Raw genomic sequence first — 22,812 nt, forward strand, 5'->3', positions numbered from 1 at the left:
ACCAACACATTATATATCTTGGATAACAAACCCTTCCTGGACCTGGCTTCCACAAAAATCTTATCGAAGGGGGGTTAGAGGACGGGTCAAAGAAGCCCGCCATCCCGCCTGAGTAAGAATACCCTTGAGCCGAAGGTAATCAAAGATGGAAAGCGGTTTCTCACGCAACAACTCTGACAATTGGCCAAACTCAATAAACTCGCCAAGATGAAAGAGTTGCGCCGCCCTTTCTAATCCCTGGTCAGACCAGGATTAGGTCTCACGGAACCCCCTGGTACCTATGTTGAGAAGGGGGGCCCATAGAGAAGAAAGGGGAGAAGGCCAAGAAGAGAGGAGCTTATTGTCTCTATTAGGCTTCCAAACTGCCCACAGAACAGACAGGATTGGGTGCGATTTAGCCACTGCGGGAAGGGATCGTGGGGGAGACCAGAGTAAGTCCCTGACTGTGAAAGGATGGACCTGAACATCCTCCACATACGTCCAGTACGTCCTAAGGTCGTCCCTCAGATGCTCCAGCATCACCCGCAGCTGGGCCGCCTTATAGTACAGCTTAAAGTCAGGGAGACCGAACCCGCCATGAGACTTTGGGAGGGTCAGGGTGGAATATTTCACTTGTGCCCTCTTACCGCTCCAAACAAACTGCAACAGTTGGGAACGAAGGGATTCGAAAAAAGAGTCCGGGACACAGCAAGGCAGCGATGAAAAAAGATAGAGGAGACGGGGAAGCAAATTCATTTTAATCGAGACCATGCGCCCAAACCAAGAAAGAGTGAGGGGAGCCCACCTAGTCAAATCCCCTAAGATCGCAGCCAGGAGGGGAGGAAAATTCAACTCATACAGTTTGTTTAGGTCCCTAGGGATGTTAGTGCTGAGGTATCTAGTTGCTTCTTGCTCCACTCTCATCCCAAGCACCTCCGATTTTCCACTGATTTCACGATCCATACAGCCCATTGGCATAATACATGACTTATAAACATTGAATTTAAGCCCCGAGAATGCCCCGAAAAGGCGGATCAAGTCAAGTAAGCGCGAGAGGGATTCATGAAGCCTGGTCAGGTATGCTAAAATATCATCTGCAAAAAGGAAGAGCTTGAACTCACAGTCCCCACAAAGCACCCCAGAGACACCACTATCGTTTATAACCGCAATGGCAAAGGGCTCCATTGCAAGAGCATACAGAAGAGGGGAAAGAGGGCACCCCTGACGGGTACCCCTAGAGAGCGAGAAATCAGTTGAGATACAGCCATTCGCCAGCACTCGCGCCAGAGGGCCATTATACAAGGCCGCAACCCACCCACAGAATTTGTCACCCAAGCCCATCTTGCGAAGGACCTTCACCATGTAAGGCCATTCGACACGGTCAAAGGCCTTTTCGGAGTCCAACGACAGGAGGTAAGCTTCAGAATTTCGCCCAGACACTTCATGAAGGAGACCCGGGGTTTTCCTTACATTATCGGAACCTTGGCACCCGGGGATAAAGCCTACTTGGTCACCATGGACCAGCGAAGGAAGAAGTCTAGACAGCCTGTTCGCCAAGAGTCTAGCCAATATTTTAACATCAACGTTAAGGAGAGAAATGGATCTATAAGACTGACAAAGCGAGGGATCTTTCCCCTCTTTCGGAAGCACCACAAAGAGGGCAGACATCATGGTATCGGGAAGGGAGCCAGATTCTAGAGCCGCATATACACCTTGGACAGGAAGGGGGCCAACGTGGAACGGTAAGTCTTGTAGAACCGGACCGAGAAACCATCATCTCCTGGAGCCGTGCCACTCTTCAAGGAGGCAATAGTATCACTTACTTCCTGAGACGAGATAGGGAGCTCTAAGGACTCAGAGGACTCCCGAGCAAGACAGGGGACAGGGAGGGAATCCAGGAAGTGGTCCACCTCTATGCCGTCTCCACAATATTCAGAAGCATAAAGAGCCTCATAATACTGCCTGAACTGCTCAGCTATTTGGCCATCATGCAGTATCTTCTCTCCCACTCGACTCGAGATCCAAGTAACCCTCCTACTAGTACGCAACTCTCGCAGCCTCCAAGCTAAAATCTTATCTGCTTTTTCCCCTTTCTCCATGCACCGTTGTGTTAAAAGCACAAGCTTTCTCTCCGTCTAACCTACAAGGAGAGCAGATAGCTTTGCTCTAAGACTCTGCAGCTCATAGCGCTGACCTGGGGAGATATGGGTTTTCAACTTACCCCCCGGCTTAATGGCCACGATTCGCTCCCTCAACTTGGACTCCTCCCTTGCCCTCTCCCTCTTTTTCCTAGCTCCCATTTCAATCAATGTACCCCTAATCGTGGCCTTAAATGCATTCCACACAGTTCTGGAATCCACCTCACCCGTGTCGTTGAAATTAAATAATTCCTTGATAGAAGATAGAAGGGTTTGCCTCAGTTCCTTATCCGCTAGAAGGAAGTCATTACATACCCACCTCGGGTTTTTCGGAGCAGGGGGAGGCATTCCCAGATTGACTCGGACTAAGTCGTGATCGGACCATGGGACAGCCTCCACAGCAAAATCAGACACACATTCCCTGATCGTAGAGTCCACCAACAAATAATCAATCCTAGAGAAAGCTTGATGTGCCGTGAAGTAGAACGTAAAGAGGGACTCACGGTCACGCCAAACAGGGTGTGCGTCCAAGAGACCCAGCTCACCATTAACCCGGTTGAAAGAATCTGCCATCCTCAGCTGGGATCTGAGGTCAAGGCAGGGATTGGGGGATCTCTTGTCGTTCTCCGGACACAACACCATATTAAAGTCTCCTGCAACTATTAGCGCACCTTCAGCAAACCCTCTGATCCTCTCCCGCATCCCATCCCAAAAAACATCTTGCCCTTCATTTTGGGTGTAAACACCCACAAAGGTGAAAAGTCGGCCCCTCAGCCCTCCCTTAACCAATATATATATCACCCTTCAGGGTCGGCTATGTGGGCTTTGGGGGAGAAATGAGCTTCCCGAGAGATCAAAAGGGCAACCCCGCGTTTTTTCGCCACATAGGAGGCATGGAACATCTGCTGAATGGACCTGGACCTGAGTGCGTGCTCCCTCCCCCTGACCCACTGGGATTCCTGCAGGAAAAGAAAATGCAGTTTCAATCTAGCAAATTCCCTCAACAACAAAGACCTTTTAGTTGGAGAGTTCAGCCCCCGCACATATAAGGACCACACTCTTCCCCAACCAAACAAACCCCATCCACCCCCCACCCCACCTACCCTTGGACGCCTGGACCGGACACGACATCCACATGCCGCACCGGCAGGCCGCCACGGATTGCCTCCACTTGGGCAGAATGCAAAAAAAGAAACCAAAAATTCTGCGCCCCCCCTACTACAGTAACATAGCCCAGTAGGTCAAACACCGTAACCCCGCCCCACCAACAGAGGATAGTCCAGGAGACCCAATTTAGGAAGGTCACATCAGTTTTACAAAAGGTCAAATAGTCAATTGTAGGGTCTCCGGACACTCAGGAATACCCCGAGAGCAGGACCCAACACCTCAAGGATCCAATGCTGGCTGATCGGGGGAGGGTGGTGCCACCTTTCTGTACTTCCGATGCCCCCGGACATGGCGCCGCCCGACCCGTCCGAAGGACCCCTATGATTCCCTGCCTTCCAAGCTCTGGACCCGAGGTCGTGGCCCCCAGCAATTCACTGGTCACTTTCTGTATCTCCGACTCTGTAGATAGGGAGTACGTATAGCCATCCAACTCAAACGTAAGTGAGAACGGGTGCCCCCACCTATAGCGCACTCCCTTAGTCTGGAGCCACGTCGTCAGAGGGCCACACAATCTCCGGCGGGCGAGGGTGAGCGCCGAAATGTCCTGATAGATCGATATTTTAACACCCTCCCATTCGAGAGGGCCCTTCCGATGTGCCAGCCCCAGTATTTTGGCCTTCTCTGCATAGTAGTGAAATTTAACCAGAACTGATCTTGGGCTTCCCGCACGACCTCCCGCTCCGTGGGCGCTATCAAATGTGGGCTTGCTGGTATTCTCCCCATCGAAGAGCTTATTTATGATAGACTTGACCCTCCTCGCAATGTCCATCTGGGTCTCCCCCTCCCGCTCCAGGATACCCAGAAACCTGAGGTTGCACCGCCTTTCCCTATTCTCCAAATCATCAAGCTTAAGAGCGACCTTCTCCTCACGCTTCTCCAAGTCTGCCAGGCGCATGTCGAATTGCGTTTCGAATAGGTCTGCCGACGTCTGATTGGCCTCCAGGGCTTGGACCCGGTCCTCGACAGGGTCCACCTTTTTATCCAGGGAGTCAAGCTGCCTACCAATATCGGCCCTGAAGCCGCAGATCTCCTCCAACAGGGCCGCCATGTTCTGGCTCATAGACTGAGCCTCTGATGCCCCCGATAGGTCTGCCTCCTGCATACTGGACCCGCCCGGCGCCTGGACAGGAGCACGTCTGAACTTTTGCAAGGATAGTACCCCATCCACCCAGAAACCAAGAAAGGTGCAACCCACCAGAGACGCCTCAGGGGCAGGCACCAGGGGATCTCCTCACCAAGACCTCTCAGCCCTCGAGACAATGTTCAACTCCCTGCCCCCCAGAGCAGTATCGAGCGGGCCTCAGCTGCGAGAAAGACCAAAGTGATCCGACCAGGAGAGCAACCACCAAAGACCACCACCTTGGCACACTCCAGATCCAGCCACGTCCACTCCCTGGTCTGCCTCCGAGAGCCCCCTGTCCCGTGGATCACGGCCACAGAATCCCAGGAGCTCCACCTCCAGCGTGTAAGGTTTCCAGACAAAGGCACCCCAATGCCTGGCGATCACCCACAGGTGCGGGACAAGGGGCCAGCCAGCAGCATCCCCCATGGGCCTCCTCCGCAGTACTGGTGCCACAGTTCACAAATGGGCTTCGAACGACTTAGACCCCCCGCCTCATCTCGAGCCTTGAGGGACACCAGCCCCAGCCCCAACAGTCCAAAGATTCAGAAAGCAGACTGGCCCTCCAAAAGAGACCACGAGAGGTCCACCACAGGCAGAGGATGCACAAGGGGAGCAGGCGGACCACTGGCCCCTGCCAGGACCCGACACGGCCCAAGACCAGCCCAGCGCAGGGGGACCAACAGGCACCGCAGGAACTGGGGGGGCACCAGCCCCACGGGCAAAAAGTACCCGAAGAGCCGCGCCGGCAAGATAGTTCCATGAGGCAAGCCGGCGGGCCCCTCCACATAGACAGGGATCACCTCCGAAAGTCCCGCAATCAAAGCCGCCTGGCCTTCTAAGATCACCCCAGGCGCCTCGTCTACAGCCCCCACGGGGACCACGGCCGACGCGCCAAAGCTCCTTGCTGCGGGGGAGGGGGCCGCGGCCCAGTCTTCTGCCCCTCCCCCTCCAACAGGCGGCCAGCGACCGTGTGGATCTCGCCGCCGAGCAAGCCGCAGCTCCACTCACGCTCGCCAACAGCAGGCGAACGATCACCAGCCCGAAGAAGCCAAACAGTGCCGCAGTCAGGGTTCCCAGTCGCTCCTCGCCTCCAGCTCACTCGGGGGGGGGGTCAGACCTCAACTCCCATGGGGACGGGGGCCCAAGCGAACAAATTTCGCGCCCACGGGAGATCAGCCGAGACCCGTCTGCATATCTTGGCGCCCCCCTGGCGGCCCAGATGGATTATTTTGGCCATTCTGGAATGTTACAAACTGGCAGGGAAAGAGCCTCCTCAAAATCTAAGGGCTCATTCAACCAGGGGTATCGCAGCTTCTTCGGCCCTCCAAAGAGGGGTACGGATTCGAGACATATGTGCGGCTGCCACATGGTTGTCTGCACATACCTTCACAAAATTTTACAACCTGGATTCCTCCTCTAGCCAAGAGACTAGATTTGGCAAAGCTGTGTTGCACTCTGTTCATTCTTGAATGGAAACATGGCAATTTTACTCCCACCTCCAGTTACACACCACTGCTATGGGAGTCTATCAAGAAAAGGAATACGTCGGAGGACACAATCCCTTCGAAGAACAAGTTACTTCTTACCTGGTAACGTTCTTTCGATGGGATGTTCCTCCGACGTATTCCTTATCGCCCCTCCCATCCATCCCCTCAGTAAAACTTCCCTTGTGGTTACAGCTTACTCTCCTTCAGGGTCAATAACCAAATCATGTAAAGCAACTGTTAAACGTCAAAACGGAACTGAGCAACGGACGCTGCGCAAGTCTATTTATACACATGATGACGTCGGCTCGAGGGACACAGCGCCCTCTACTGAAAAAACATTTCCGAGGCCAGCAAGCTAGAGATGATCTATCAAGATAAGGAATACGTCGGAGGAACATCCCATCGAAAGAACGTTACCAGGTAAGAAGTAAGTTGTTCTTCTTGACTGTGTAATGGATTTCTGTGGGGGTGAATTTATGGGAGTGGAATGCCACAGGATGTAAACGACCAGAAGAAGAGCATGCTTGAGATAGGACAGCCCCTAAAGCAAAAGAGGAAGCATCCGCCTCCACTATAAAAGGTAATTCTGGGTCGGGATGTTGGAGGACCGGAGCAGTGGTAAAGGCGGTTTTTAAGGATTCCAAGGCTTTCTGGTCTGGTGCTCGTCTAACCATAGGTACGGGACATGAGGACTGGTCAAAGCTGTGAGAGGGGCTACGATAGATGAGAATCCATAGATGAACCGTCTGTAAAAATATGCAAAACCTAAGAATGACTGTAGGGCTTTGAGATTGACTGGAGTTGGCCAGTCTAACACTGCTCGGACTTTTGAACGATTCATTGCCAAACCCCCTGGTGTGATGTGAAAACCCAGGAATTCGACGTTGTCAATGTGAAATTGACACTTTTCGGGTTTAGCAAAGAGTGAGTGATTCCGTAGTCAAGAGAGTACTTCGCGAACATGTGTTACATGTTCCTCCATGTTTTGGGAAAATATGAGGATGTCATCTAGATACACGACCACGTACAAATCCAATATATCGTTATATCGTTGAAGACCTCGTTCATGAAACGTTGGAAAGTTGTCGGCACATTGCAAAGCCCGAATGGCATGACCGTATACTCGTATAAACCATAGCGGGTAGAAAACGCGGTTTTCCATTCGTCCCCCTTGCGGATTTGAACCAAGTTGTAGGCTCCTCTGAGGTCGAGTTTTGTATACACATAAGCATGTGTTAGTCGATCTAGCAAGGGTGTGATGAGGGGTATTGGATAGCGGTTCTTTACAGTGATAGCATTTAAGCGGCGATAATCCACACATGGTCGGAGATCGCCTTCTTTCTTGGGGACAAAGAATATTGGACTGGCTGCAGGTGAATTGGATGGACATATGTGTCCTAGTTTTAGTGATTTCTGAATGTATGATTTCAGAGCTTGCTCCTCAGAATGGGACATGGAGTATATGCATCCAGTAGGTATGGAGGAATCGGGGAGCAGATCTATAGGGCAATCGTAAGAACGATGCGAAGGGAGGACCTCAGCTGTCGTCTGGTCAAAAACCTCTTGAAAGTCGTGGTATACCGTAGGAATACCCACAGCGACCACCCCTACCACATGAGGACTGGAAGTAGAATCCCCAGCGTCCTCCAAAGTAAGTTGTGCGACAGCACCCAAAACCTGTGAGGGTGTCCCGTCTCCTTCAGGCAAGATGAGACAAAAGTTTTGGCATGCTTTGGATTCAAAGTGTACTTGCCCCGTTTTCCAATTGATAAGCGGATTGTGTTCTTTTAACCATGGAATACCCAAGATGAGACTGAACTGAGGCATGGAGATCAAGTCAAAACATATGGGGCCTCATTACAGGTCGGGCAGTCCGGAAATAACAGTGGTAGTAAACCCGCCGCCACTGTTAATTCTGGCCTGCCCGATCCCGACTCCTGCAGGTGGGAGGTGATGTTCCCACAAGGTCTGACCTGGTGGGTGTAACACCGCCCGCCTGCAGGCAGACGTGGAAACACCAGCACCATCACAAGATGGTGCCGGTGTTTCCACTTCCCCATTCCCATTGAGTCCTGTGATTTAGTGAATTCCGCCTCCGTAATTCCCCGGACACCAGGGTCCTAATGCCCTGGTATTTCCGGGAGTCACGGAGGCGGAATGGTAATACGAGCCCGGCAGTAACCAGGCAGTTTTACCGCCTCGGTTACCGCCTGACTCGTAATGAGGCCCGTGGTCTCTTTATGGATGGTTTGGATGATCAAGGTGAGGGGAGTAGTTTGTTGTTTGATAGGGCCAGACATTAACGCTTTACCGTCAACGGCTTGGACTGGTTCCGGATGTGATTTATTCACCAATGAGAGATTCAAGGACAAGGCCAATGTGATGTTGATGTAGTTCCCAGTGGCCCCAGAATCGATGCAATGGCGACTGGGTGCGTGATATCTGTTGTTGGTTTTAGAATGGCTTGTACCATAACGGGTAATGGCTTGCAACCAAAAGCGGGCACTGATTCCGAGGAAAAACAAGGCGTGCTCGATCCAGTCCCCAGATCTAAGATCGAGCTGTCCGAAAAACATGGTTCTTGAGCTTTGGGCGACGAGGACATTCTTTGACGAAATGTCCGTTCAGGCCACAATAGAAACAGGTGTTGTCTGTCCTTCTACATTCCCTTTCTGTGAGAGAGATAGGACTACGGATTCCCCCAATCTGCATGGGTTTCCCGGAAGACTCTGAAGATGAAGTGACGGGATATGTACTAGAAAACCCAGCTTCGGCCCTTCGTTCAGTTCGTCGGGCATCCACCTGCAGGGCCAAGTGCACCAGGTCGGGGTATTGTGTTGGTAAAGAGGGAACGACTGAAAGGGCGTCTTTCATAGAGTTGCTCAGTCCTCTATAAAACACCACTGCTTTCTTGCTTTCCGGCCATGAAGTTTCAACTGATAATTGGTTGAAACGAGTGATGTACTCTATGAATGTACCTTTTCCTTGACTTAAATCTAACAATTCTAGATCACGTGATTGGGCCTTATGTCTAGTATCAAAAACCCGGGTCATTTCTGCCACTAGTAAAGTCGTACAAGGTAGGGCTGTCTTTTTCTAACAAAGGGTTAGCCCAGGCAGCTGCAGTACCTGCCAAATGACGTAGGGTAAATGCTGCTTTAGTGGTGGAATCTGGCAAGGCCAATGGTCTGCACAAGAAATGTAATTTACATTGATTGAGGAAAGTGCGGAACTTCCTAGGGTCACCGTGGAATCTCTCAGGAGCTGCTAATGGAAAGGGAGTAGGAACCACCACGGGAACGGGTGGTGGCACACTGGGTGCTGGGGGTTGTGGTGCTGGGGGCTGTGATGCAGCATCCCCGAATTCTGGATCTGCAGGCAGGGGATGTTGGACACTTTGTATGGAATCAAGATGTTGGTGAATGGCGGTGGTGGCGGCTGCCATATCAGCCTGTAAAACTGTGATTGCTTGAACCAAAGCGACCACTGGGTCATCAGCTGAGGCCTCCATAACCTAAACGACAAGTGGCTTCACAGTCTGTCGAGACTTGATTGTCGTGAAGATTAGAGGGGCCTCCGTCCCCAAGTACCACACAGGGAGAGATAATATGACTCTCTATGCGATCCTTGAGGCCACAGGTGGGAGATGCTGGAACGCTGGAACGACGTAGCACTGGAAACCCCAAGGCCGCTGTAAGGCAAACAATTATTAGTACAAACAATCACAGTTGCAGTATACAGAACGGACTAGTATTGTCCAGGAAGAAGCTTACCTAAGTGTAGTACTAAGGTCGCTGCTAACCACACAGGGACCTGAGATACAGCTACGTGGGGGCGCGTGAGCAGCACCTTCAGATGATGGTAATGGTGACTGGGGATGGTAGTCAGAGTAGTCACCAGTTGTTGAGCCCACCTGCAGTTGTTGACGTGGAAGACGTGGTTATACGTAAGTTCGTGAGAAGTAAAAATCAGTCCAGGGAAGAACCAAAAGAAGTCCAGTATGAAAGTCCTGAGGTCAAAACAGCCAGATATCCACAAGAAAAAGCACCAAACCCGAAGGGTAAGCCAAAGGGAGTCCGTAGTTCGAGGTCCGAGTTCGAGTAATCCAAGAATCAAGATTGAAGAGCAAACTCCAAACAGAGTCGAGAAGAACAGCTGTGAAGCGATGTGTGGTCGCGGGAACTCTGCTTTTATACCGTTTGGTTCCTAGTCACATGACCCAAAACAGAATCACGTGATTGGGACCTCCTTGTCACGTGAACCGGAAGTGAATGTGACTGCCTGACTCTGCCTGACCCAATGCGCCACGGCAGTTGCCAATGCAGAAATGGATACAACCGGGACCGAATGTGACTTCTGCTGTGACGTAAGGTATGGACCCCAAGCTGCTCACGCGGCCCCCGTCCTACATGTGTACCGGATGTTGGGATTGGACGTGCTGTGGGGCGTCTGGTGGGCATGTGGACATGATGCATGACATCCAATCACTGCAGCCTCTGAGGCCCTCTGCTTCTCTCTGCATCTGTATCTCTTCCACTTACTGGAGCCTCTGAAGCCCTGTGTTTCTCTTTCCTTCTGGGACGCTTTGCTCACTATAGCCTCTGATGCCCTGTGTTTCTCTCTGCTCCTGTACCTCTTCCACTCACTGGAGCATCTGATGCCTTGTGCATCTCTCTGCTTCTGTACCACTTCCACTAACTGGAGTCTCTGAGGCCCTGTGTTTCTCTCTGCTTCTGTACCTCCTCCACTCACTGCAACCTCTGAGGCCCTGTGTTTCTTTCTGCTTCTGTACTTCTTCCACTCACTGCAACCTCTGAGGCCCTGTGCTTCTATCTGCTTCTGTACCTCTTCCACTCACTGCAGCCTCGGAGGCCCTGTGCTTCTCTCTGCTTCTGTATCTTCTCCACTCACTGCAGCCTCCGGGGCCCTGTGTTCCTCTGCTTCTGTACCTCTTCCACTAACTGCAGCCTCCGAGGCCCTGTTGTTTCTCTCTGCTTCTGTACCTCTTCCACTCACTGCAGCCTCCGATGCCCTGTGTTTCTCTCTACTTCCGTAACCCTTCCACTTAATGCAGACTTCGAGGCCCTGTTTCTCTCTGCTTCTGTATCTCTTCCGCTCACTGCAGCCTCGGAGGCCCTGTGTTTCTCTCTGCTTCTGTATCTCTTCCGCTCACTGCAGCCACTGAGGCCCTGTACTTTTTTCTGCTTCTGTACCTCTCCTGCTCACTGCAGCCTCTGAGGACCTGTGTTTCTCTTTGCTTCTGTACCTCTTTGCTCATAGCAGCATCTGATGCCCTGTGTTTCTCTCTGCTCCTGTACCTCTTCCACTCACTGGAGCCTCTGATGCCCTGTGCTTCTCTCTGCTTCTGTACCTCTTCCACTCACTGGAGACTATGATGCCCTGTGCTTCTCTATGCTTCTGTACCTCTTCCACTCACTGCAGCCTCTGAGGCCGTATATTTCACTCTGCTTCGCGTCCTCTTCCACTCACTGCAGCCTCCGAGGCCCTGTGTTGCTCTTTGCTTCTGTACCTCTTCCAATCACTGCAGCCTCCGAGGCCCTGTGTTTCTCTTTGCTTCTGTACCTCTTCCACTCCCTGCAGCCTCCAAGGGCCTGTGTTTCTATCTGCTTCTGTATCTCTTCCACTCACTGCATCGTCCAATGCCCTGTGTTTCTCTCTGATTCTGTATTCGACTCACTGGAGCCTCTGAGGCCCTGTGCTTCTATCTGCTTCTGTATTCGGCCCACTAGAGCCTCTGAGGCCCTGTACTTATCTATGCTTCTGTACCTCTTCCACTCACTGCAGCCTCCGAGGCCCCATATTTCTATCTGCTTCTGTTCCTCTTCTGCTCATTGGAGCCTCTGAGGCCCTGTGCTTCTATCTGCTTATGTTCCTCTGCCAATCACTGCAGCCGCCGAGGCCCTGTGTTTCTCTGTGCTTCTGTACCTCTTCCACTCACTACAGCCTCCGAGGGCCTGTGTTTCTATCTGCTTCTGTATCTCTTCCACTCACTGCATCCTCCAATGCCCTGTGTTTCTCTCTGCTTCTGTATTCGACTCACTGGAGCCTCTGAGGCCCTGTGCTTCTATCTGCTTCTATATTCGGCCCACTAGAGCCTCTGAGGCCTTGTACTTCTTTATGATTCTGTACCTCTTCCACTCACTGCAGCCTCCGAGGCCCCATATTTCTATCTGCTTCTGTTCCCCTTCTGCTCATTGGAGCCTCTGAGGCACTGTGCTTCTATCTGCTTATGTTCCTCTTCTACTCACTGGATCCTCTGAGGCACTGTGCTTCTATCTGCTTCTGTATCTCCTCCACTCACTGCAGCCACAGAGGGCCTGTGCTTCGATCTGCTTCTGTTCCTCTTCCACTCACTGGAGCCTGTGAAGCCCTGTGCTTCTATCTGCTTCTGTATCCCCTCCACTCACTGCAGCCTCCGAGGCCCTGTGTTTCTCTTTGCTTCTACCTCTTCCAATCACTGTAGCCTCTGAGGCCATGTGCTTCTCTCTGCTTCTGTTCCTCTTCTGCTCACTGCAGCCACTCAGACCCTGATTTTTACTTTGCTTCTGGGCCTCTTTGCTCACTGTAGCCTCTAATGCCCTGTGTTTCTCGCTGCTCCTGTACCTCTTCCACTCATTGGATCCTCTGATGCCCTGTGCTTCTCTCTGCTTCTGTACGTCTTCCGTTCACTGGAGCCTCTGAGGACCTGTGCTCTCTGATGTTATATCTTCTCCACTCACTGCAGCCTTTGAGACCGTGTTTGCCTCTGCTTCTGTACTGCTTCCACTCACTGCAGCCTCTGAGGCCCTCTGTATCTCTCTGCTTCCGTACCTCTTCCACTTAATGCAGCCTTCGAGGCCCTGTGTTTCCCTCTGCTTCTGTACCTCTTCCACTCACTGCAGCCTCTGATGCCCTGTGTTTCACTCTGCTTCTCTTCCTCTTCCACTCACTGCAGCATTTGAGGCCCTGTGTTTCTCTCTGCTTCTGTACCTCTTCCACTCAGTATAGGTGTTAGGCAGAATCCTGTGCAGTTCCCTTAGGGAGCACTACAGAAGATTAAGACTACAGGTATGAGCAATAAATCCCCTTTGGTATCAGTCAGTACCACAAAGATTTAGTTGTTAGCTGTGGCTAAGCAATCAGACTTATCTCAAGAGGGAGATGAGCAGTATTCAGGGTTCACACAATAGGACTATAATACTAAGGTACAAGGAAACACTGACCAAAGCTTTGTATTAAAAAGAATATATATGTTTATTTTTTCACACTTCTAGTTTAACACATTCATCACAGTTATTAAGGCAAGTTAAAATCAGTCAAGAAAAGTATACACAACTCGCTAGTTTAAATTGTAGCACGTTTGAGCAAGAGTGAAAACTGAGCAAAACGGCACAGTGAAAATCAAACACAAATGGCACTCTAGTAATTTCTCACAAGGGAGGGAAAGCCCAAGTTATGCAGGAATATATTCTTAGACACCTTAGTAACACTTCCCATAAGTTTGTGAACAAGTTTAGGCAAGGCAGTACTTTAGCATGTATAATACTTAAATGAAAACCGAGCAAAATGGCACTTCACAAGTTTTAAAAGTGGGAAGAAGAAGGTGGATATAAGAAGTGGGTGCACCAACACAGTTCTAGTTGAGAAGCAATCTAGAGAAGGCAGTTCTAACAAATTCAACCAGAGTCAATAGGCCTGTGCCAGAGTCAGTGGTACAGGGCAAAGAGCCGAGGAGCAAAATGTTCTTGTAGCTGCAGTGAAGTCTTTGTTAAACGATTCGAAAAGGTGGATGCAAAAGGTGAAAGACAATGTTAAAGGATAGGGGCAGCCAACCCAACAGGTAGGTATAGGATTTAAAACCCCTTTAGCACTACCATGCGGAAAGGGAGGCCTGGCGCAACAAAGTACCTTGAAATGTAGAAGAGGCTCCTGCGGTGGCGGTTGTTCCTGGCAGTTCCTGCAGTTCGGGAGATCCAGCAGAGGAAGAGGGGCTCTCATCGTGGAGGAAGGTTCGAGTTACTGCACTGCCCAGGGATTAAACCAGCCGCGGTGCTGCCCAACGAATAAAAGGTATGCTCCTTTAAATCGTGGTCCGGGTGAACGGGTGCCTGGCTATCCGGTCTCCGAGTACATGGTACTGGCGATTCTACCAAGGCAGGTCCAGGAAGGCGATTGGCAAACTGGTTGGCCCCACCAGCTCAAGGGAAGAAGGCTCTTGCAGATGAAGATCGTCTCTCGTCGTGTGGAGTAATGTGGTGAGACGCTGCAGTAGGGCTTCACCGGTGGTTCAGTTGTTGCAGGTGTCTTTGGCTTCTCTCCTCTTCGGCTTCTTAGTTCCAGTGGCGACGTCTTGCTCTCCCAGTCCTCAGGACCCTGCTTTTATGCAAAAAGATCCCCATTCATACAGCCTAGCTGTCACTCACACAGTGGAGTGGTCATCCTGGCGGGAGACCCTCCAGCCTATCAGGACAGAGTGCGACATAAGTCGCTGAGGCAAGCTTGTCCAGTAGTCCTACTTCCACTCCCACACAATGGATCAACCCCAGACTCAGTGGCGCCGAAAGGAGGGCTTCTTGGCTGAAGCCTGCCAAAAGGACGAACAAAGGATCCCCGACCTGGGTTAGGAGTTTAGAGAAAGACACAAGAAAGAATTTATATAAAAGTTCTGGCAAATAAAACCTACCGGAGTAAAGTTAATATAAAAATAAACCAGCGGTATGTTAGAGGCTGTCAGTAAATGTGGTAGCCTTGAACAATGGGAAAATCCCATAGGGAAATATTCGCAGTCGAATATTTTTGGTAGTAACCACTGCCATTAGCCAAAAACTTTTGAGAGAGGGACTGTACGGTACCCTCTCGAAAACAAACATAAGGGAAAAACTATTAACCATTGCCAGTACCTCCATAGTAAGATGGGTTGTACTGGTTTTGTTCATAAAGATTGACTAGTAAAGTCAATGGGGACAATGGGAGTCTATGTTTGGGGGTCGCTATGACACCCCTGTGTCACTGCAGGGAGGGTGCTGTGTAACACATGTGGATAAAGATGCTTCCTATGGGGATGAGATAAACCCCATAACATTAAACACAAAAAATAGCCTAGAACACAAATAGTAAATATGCCTAAGAGTGGGAAAAAGAGTCACACTCTCAGCAGGAGAAGAAAATAAACCCTTCAAATCCAGCAAAGCTGCTGGGGGACTCTATAGGTAAGGGAAATTAGCCATAGAATGAGAATTCTCCCTAACACTCTCCACCCCCCCCAGACTAAGGGACAGGAGGATCTAAACCACTCCTGGATGAGTCTCTTACCTCTAGTCGGTTATAAACATCCTAGAGAGACCGTCAGCATTTTGGTGGTGACATCCTGGCCTGTGCTCAATGGTAAATTCAAAGGTTTTCCTTTGTAAGCTATATGACCTACAAACCCTCTGAGAAACATCTTTCGAAGGGATTGTGTCCTCCGACGTATTCCTTATCTTTGATAATACGTTTCGAACTTGCTGGCCTTGAAAAATTTTTCTGTAGAGGGTGCTGCGCGTCGACGTCCGCCGAGTCGATGTCCCTCGACGGCCACTGTATCGGCGCCGACGTCACCATGCCCATAAATAGACACGCGCTGCGTCCGTTGCTCAGTTCCGTTTTTCCGCGCTTCGTGTGGCCTCGGAACGTCGTTGCTCAGTTCAGTCAGGTTTATCTAAATCTATTTCGACGAATATTCCTTATCGTTCTCGATGGCTTCTTTATCAGGACCGACGACGCCGCGATCCGGCTTCAAGAAATGTCGAGACTGCGGTAAAAAAATGTCAATAACGGATCCACACAGGGTCTGTTTATGGTGCTTGGGGTCCGAGCACCATTGTTCGGAGTGTGAGGACTGTATGTCCATGACGGCGAAAGCCCTGAAGGAGCGAAAGGGGAAGCTCGAGAGAGGTAAGTCAACCAAATCCTCCTCGAAGGTTTCGTCGGCTGAGTCGAGGCATTCGTCTCCTCGCCGTCGAAAACACTCCCATTTTACATCTCAAAGCAGCTCCCACCATTCGTCGAGATCTAGACACTCAAAAAAGAGATGTCGAAGGTCCCATTCCTCGTCGTCTTCGGTGTCCCCAGAAAGAGTTTCCTGTCCCACCAAACACAGTTCTCAAGCTGAGTGGGAGGAATTCAGAAAGAAAATGTTAAGCGTCTTCGCGAACGCGGCCTCGACCCCCTCGAAGACAGCTGAGGGTGATACCCCGGGTGAAAAACATAAAAAATCAAAATGCTGCGAATCGCAGCACCCGGCGAAACATTCTACCTGAGAGCGCCATGAGCCATCGGGTAAGAAGGCACCGTCTTCAACGCCGTCGTCGAGGGTTCCTTCGACGCCGTCGTCGAAGGAACCCTCGACGCACGTGTCGGTGCCATCAACGCTGTTGTCGAAGGGTTCCTCGACGCATCGGTCGATCAACTCGACGCCATCGTCGACGCCGATGAAAGAGAAGACCGAGGCTCTACAGCCAACGGTGTATTCTATGGGCCTCAGACACGATGCCGAGACCGTCGTTGATGCCCTCAAGTAGGGTCCCGATCCTCTCGAGTTCTTCGAGACCCCTTCCAGTTTTTTCGACGCCATTTTCGGCGCCTTCGAAGTCGGTTACATCGGCGTCGATGACTTCGACATTTTCTCGTCCAATAATGACGAGTTTGGTTCCTTCGGCCCTAGAGATGGGCTTTACTCCATTTCAGAGATCAGAATATCCTGGTCTTTCTTCAATTTATGAAGAAAGAGAAGACTCTGACCAAGAAACTTTTGGTTTACAGAGATCCACACTGCCTGCTGCAGAGGATTTCACCTCTGAAGAAAGGAGACTGAAGGAACTACAGGACTCACTTCATGAGGCCAGTGGACTTGACACTTCCCCAGAAATGGAATTTGTAAAGCCAGACCCAGGGGAACATGCCAAAACACCATATAGGACCCTGATGGCAAGAATAATTGAGTTTATGGGGTGGTCTGCGCCTTCACCTGTTTTCCAACAGGATGATCTAACGGATATATTGGACAAAGGCCCACAGGAGGACCCGGTGGTCCCCTTCCATGGAGCCCTACAAAGAAAAATTGCATCCAATTGGGAGACTCCCGAAGTCATCCCGGCAGTCAATAAAAGACTGTCGACAAAGTATAGGGTAGCGGCTGCTGACCCTGAATACCTGTCAAAACACCCGACCCCAGAGAGCCTGATGGTTCAAGCGGCAACTTCGTCCAGCAGTAGGACTGCTTACCCTACTGTCCCACAGGACAGGGATGACAAGAGGTACGACTCTATGGCAAAGAAAGTCTTCTCTGCCTGTAGTATGGCGTTGAAGTCCATCAACGCCACCTGTACACTCGCCAGGCTCAGTCACACATTATGGGAGTGTGCTTCATCAGCGGCTGACTGCATACCCGATGGAGTGGAGAAGTAAGCCTTCCTTAACATCATTCAAGATGGCAAAGATGCCATGTACGAGTCTCTTCAAACTGGCATTGATTCCGCTGACAGTATCAGCAGGGCCATGGCGGCTAGTAAAACAATCCTGCAGGCATACGTGGTTGCGAAAGTCTGGCTTTGCTCCAGATGTACAGGCCAGACTTTTGAATATGCCCTTTGACGGCTCTTCATTATTCGGAAAAAAGGCTGATGACAGTCTGGAAAAGTTACAGACTTCTAAAGCAGCAGCAAAATCCTTAGGAGCTGCTATCCGCCAAACTCCTTTTCGCCCCTCAGGAACCCCTGGGAGAGGAAAGTCCTTTCGCTATTATTCCGCATTCTGAAAAGGCAGAGGACAGCCAGCTCAAAAGAGGCCAAAGAAGATCCACCCGAGGTGGACGGGTCAAAGGTACTAAGACCACAGCAGCAGCAGGTGCCTCTTTACTCTCGGCATCTGCATCAGCCGCCTCCAAACCACTCTGAGGCCTTCGCACACAAGACACCTGTAGGGGGCAGGTTAACTCACCTTCTGACGGAATGGCAGGCTATAACGTCAGATGCTTGGGCGTTGGAGACAGTTGCCCAAGGTTACTGCTTACCCTTTCTACACATCCCTCAGAGTCATCCACCGGGGAACAGCTCCCTAAAAGTTCCAGATCCGCTCCTCTGCAGGAAATTATGGACCTGCTAGAGAAAGGTGCCATAGAACCAGTACCTGTAGCGGACAGGAGCAAGGGCTGGTACTCCCCCTACTTTCTCATACCAAAGAAGGACGGAGGACTGAGACCCATCCTGGACTTACGAGAATTGAACAAGCTCCTCGGGAAGGACAAGCTCAAGATGGTAACTCTCTCTCAGATCCTTCAGGCCCTCCAGCTCCAGGACTGGCTGGTATCTCTGGTCCTTCAGGATGCTTATTTCCATGTGCCAATCCATCTCAAGCACAGGAAATACCTGAGGTTCGCAATTGGCAACTCTCATTATCAATTTCGAGTTCTGCCATTTGGGCTGACCTCCGCTCGAGGGTCTTCACCAAGCTGATGTCGGTAGTGGCGGCGAGTCTAAGGAGGGAAGGGATCCACGTCTACGATTGGCTGATCAGGGCCGTATCTTCAGAACAGGCCCGGACCCAGCTAGATTATGTCTGTCTCTTCCTTCACAGATTGGGCTTCTCCCTCAATTTAAAGAAGTCACAGATGATACCATCTCAGAGACTCCAGTTCATTGGAGCGGTCCTGGACACTTCCCTGGGAAAAGCCTTGCCACCAGAGGTGAGGGCTCAAGATATTCTACAGATGGTCACCAAGTTTCAGAATACCCAGCGTCTCCCAGCCTTCGACTTTTTGAGGTTGCTAGGCCTCCTGGCATCCTGCATCTTCCTTGTGCCAGAGGCTCGCCTGAGAATGAGATCTCTTCAGTGGGCACTGAGAAGTCAGTGGTCACAAGCCTCAGGGAGAATGTCAGACCTCCTCCGGATTCCGGACAAGGTAGCCCACGACCTTCAATGATGGGCCTATTCAGAGAACATCTTCAAAGGAGAACTGTTTTGGCAACCATGGCCGGAGATAACAGTAGTCACAGACGCCTCGTTCACAGGGTGGGGAGCCCATGCCAACGACTTGACCATCAGCGGTCGTTGGTCTCCATCGGAGTCCATACTACATATCAACCTATTAGAGCTGAGAGCGATCAGACTAGCGCTGAAAGCTTTCCTGCCATCAGTAGAGGGGAGATATGTCCTGATAATGACGGACAACACGGTGGCCATGCACTACCTCAACAAAAGAGGAGCCGGAGGATCACTGCCACTGTGCAGAGAGGCAATGCAGCTCTGGTTTTGGGCAATTCGGGAAGGAATCTCTCTATCGGCAGTCCACCTAGCCGGAGAGAAGAATTTGACAGCGGACGCTCTGAGCAGGCAGAGCAGTCTCTCACGAATGGGAGCTAGCTCAGGAAGTCCTTCAAGAGATCTTCGCCCTTTGGGGAACCCCTCAGGTGGATCTGTTCACCACAAGCACCAACAGGAAGTGCGATCTGTTCTGTTCAAGGGAATTTCTCCCGAGAGGAGCTCTAGGAGACGCGTTCGTAGTGGACTGGGGGTTTCCACTCCTCTACACGTTTCCACCAGTCTCTGTTATTCCTCAAATGATCAGGAGGTTGAGAAGATTCCGGAAAACCATGATCCTAATTGCCCCGGACTGGGCCAGGAGAACGTGGTACCCGGACCTTCTAGATATGTCCATCTGTCCTCCAATCCGTCTTCCACTCAAAAAGAATCTTCTCTCGCAGAAGGGAGGTCAGGTTCTCCATCCAGACACCAGAACCCTCAACCTTCACGCTTGGCTTCTGAAAGGTTGAGGTACAAGGATTGGGATCTCCCTGATGACGTCATGGAGGTGTTGCTTTCGGCCAGAAGACCAGCAACAAAGTCTTTATACCGCTGCCGTTGGAACCAGTTTTGCAGCTGGTTTAGGGAAGAGAATATCAACCCTTTTTCATGTGGTACACCAACGGTGTTATCGTTTCTACTCTACTTGGCAAACTCAGGTCTTCAAGTTGGCACTGTAAAGGGCTATCTCGCAGCGCTTTCTATCTTCAAGCGCACTGCGGAGGAACCATCGTATTTCAAAATTCCTCTAGTGGTACAATTTCTCAAGGGTCTAACTAATGTTTACCCTCCAAAACCATTCCAGGTTCCATTATGGGACTTACATTTAGTCTTAAACTTCTTAATGGGCCCTCCATTCGAGCCACTTCACTCTTGCGCATTGAGATTTCTCACACTTAAAACTGTCCTACTTGTAGCATTAACATCTGCTAGGAGGGTGAGTGAGCTACAAGCTCTCTCCTGTAAACCCCCACATACAATTTTCCACAAGGACAAGGTTGTCCTTCAGGTGAAGCCTAATTTTCTCCCAAAGGTGGTTTCTGAATTCCATATTACTCAGAAAATTACCTTGCCTTCATTCTACCCTCCTCCCCATCCGGGGAAAGAGGAGGAAAGGCTACACAGGCTGCCCCCTAGGCGAGCTCTCAGCTTTTACATCAGCAGAATAGCTAGGATCAGGCAAGCAGACCAGCTGTTTGTAGGATACTCAGGTCACAGGTTGGGACTACCCATAACAAAACAAACCATCTCCAGGTGGATTATCTTGGCCATCCTGGAATGTTATAGACTAGCAGGGAAAGAGCCACCACAAAACCTCAGGGCTCATTCAACCAGGGGTATTGCAGCTTCTTCGGCTCTCCAGAGAGGGGTACCGGTCCGGGACATATGTGCGGCTGCCACATGGTCGTCCGCACATACATTCACTAAATTTTACAGTCTGGATTCCTCCACTGCTCAAGAGACCAGATTTGGCAAGGCCGTATTACACTCGGTCCATCCCTAAAAGGATACATAACACTATCAATCCCTCCTCCAATTACATACCACTGCTATGGGAGTCTATCAAAGATAAGGAATACGTCGGAGGACACAATCCCTTCCAAGAACAAGTTACTTCTTACCTGGTAACGTTCTTTCGACGGGATGTTCCTCCGACGTATTCCTTATCGCCCCTCCCATCCATCCCCGCAGTGATAACTTCCCTTCCACTCACTGCAGCCTTGTAGGCCCTGTGCTTCTCTCTGCTTCTGTACCTAGTCCACTCACTGCAGCCTCCGAGGCCCTCTGTATCTCTCTTCTTGTGTAGGTTGGCACTCCTCTTGGCAGTGCCCTTAAGTCTGGCCCTGGCCCTGCCCCTCTGTAGGTGCTGCTGGCTTGTGACTTTAAGTCTGCCCTTGGCCCTGCCCCTCTGTAGGTGCTGCTGGCTTATGACCTTAAGTCTGTCCCTGGCCCTGAGCCTCTGTAGCTGCTGCTGGCCTTGCCCCTCTGTAGGTACTGCTGGCTTGTGATTGTCATGTTATCATACCCCCCTGCTGTGGGAGTGCTGCTGGTTGTTACAGTAACATAGGTGTGCCAAGGTCATACAGGCTCACTGGTGCGGCGTGTGAGAATGGCCAGCATGAGCTCCCAGCATTATCACCTTCCAACTGATAGTTTTCCATAAAAATTAACTAGCACTGCCATGCCCAGCTGGCTCATCAGCTTCACTGAGCCAGCTCAGGATTCAGAGACCCTGTTGCTTGTTTTGTGACAACTGATTGACATTTAAAATAATAAAGTTGCCAAAAAACACTTCATAATCAAACTGAGTCTGAGAGAATAAGTGCCCGGGATCAAAAATAAGTGCCGGGACTGAGCTCCAGCAAACAACCCCACAAATCAAGCACTGCTTACATGGGCCTAATACTATATGTGAAAACCTTACTCTAAACCCTGAAGGAAAAGGGAAGCAAGCAGGTTCCAGGAATTCCGAATTTTGAAAACTTTAAACTCTTTCGCTGCAAAGAAATCAGCAAAGCAGGGAGAGAAAAAGGCTGCTCATCAAACAAACACCCGTAGCACATGGCATACATTCAAAATGGCAACCACCCTTTTAAAGCCCTCCCATCGACTTCTGAAATACCAAGCCACGCCCCCAACCCGATCCTTGCTGGGAACCACCTGGCCGTCCCAATTGGTCGTTGACACCTGACTCAAACAGTGTAAAAGAGGCTCTGTTTCCTCGGTCTGATAGAAAAAAGCAGGATTGCAGATGTGTGCTAGGGAATTGGGAGACTAGAGCCAGTTGGAAACCAAGAAAGCGGAGATCACTCAGCGGGATCAGGGTCCCGGAGACACTGCAAAGAGTGAGAACTGGGGAGTTGCCCCTCTTGGGGAAAGCCAGACCGTCAGAGTGTGTGGGCGGGTCCAGGGATAGAGCCAGCGCCTGGTGGAGACATGTGAAACCTTCCTTGGGAGAGACTAGGGGAGAGGCAAAGAGAACGGCGCATTGCTTCCCCTGCCTGCCACACTTACTGTCTGTGCCTTTGTTTCTGTTGTAGCTCTCGTGGTGATCTGCGCCGTCACTGGGATCTCCGGGCTGCTGGTAGCAGCACTTTGCTGGTACAGGTACGTGCAGGACTGCCAGAATGCATGCTTCTGTGAGACCCCTGGCTGATGTGGGCTTTTTCCCAGGCCACGTCCATCTGACATCACTTGACTTAGCTCCTCGGGGCAGGACATGTTTATGGCTGGGCAGGTAGGCGCTCTCTACCGAGACACCATTTCATCAGTAGTGTGAGGTGGAGCAGTATTCATGGAGCAGAAGACCACATCTAAGGGTCCTTACTCGAATAGGGATTATGGACTCCCTTGACATGGAGACACTCTAAATGAGGGAAGGGGGCGTTAGTTTAAAGGTCTCTTTTATTTCTTGAGACACAGGAAACATTCCTGGGAGATTCCGTCCAATTGGGGATGAGGGGGGCTTTGGTTCTGTTCATTAGTGTGATTGATCTCTTCGGATAAAGCAATCTTTGTCTTGGGATCAAGCAGCCGTTTATGGAAGACTGTATTTTACCAGTGAGGAGGGGTGGTGCAT

At 50.8% G+C, this 22,812-nt stretch overlaps 1 protein-coding gene across 2 annotated transcripts in view; it reads left to right on the forward strand.

Moving 5' to 3' along the window:
• The window catches only part of LOC138521991 (uncharacterized), a 523,182-nt gene that overhangs the window by 415,342 nt on the left and 85,028 nt on the right, over positions 1 to 22,812 (forward strand). For both annotated transcript variants that reach the window (XR_011283205.1, XM_069635182.1), the window contains exon 5: positions 22,274 to 22,340. Coding sequence is in view for 1 of the 2 variants with exons in the window: in XM_069635182.1 (XP_069491283.1) it covers positions 22,274 to 22,340 (67 nt within the window). In the remaining variant the exon portion in view is untranslated. The remainder of the gene's footprint in view (positions 1 to 22,273; positions 22,341 to 22,812) is intronic.

This window comes from Ambystoma mexicanum, chromosome 13, assembly GCF_040938575.1.
Source record: "Ambystoma mexicanum isolate Mex_15411 chromosome 13, UKY_AmexF1_1, whole genome shotgun sequence".
Lineage (NCBI taxonomy): Eukaryota > Metazoa > Chordata > Amphibia > Caudata > Ambystomatidae > Ambystoma > Ambystoma mexicanum.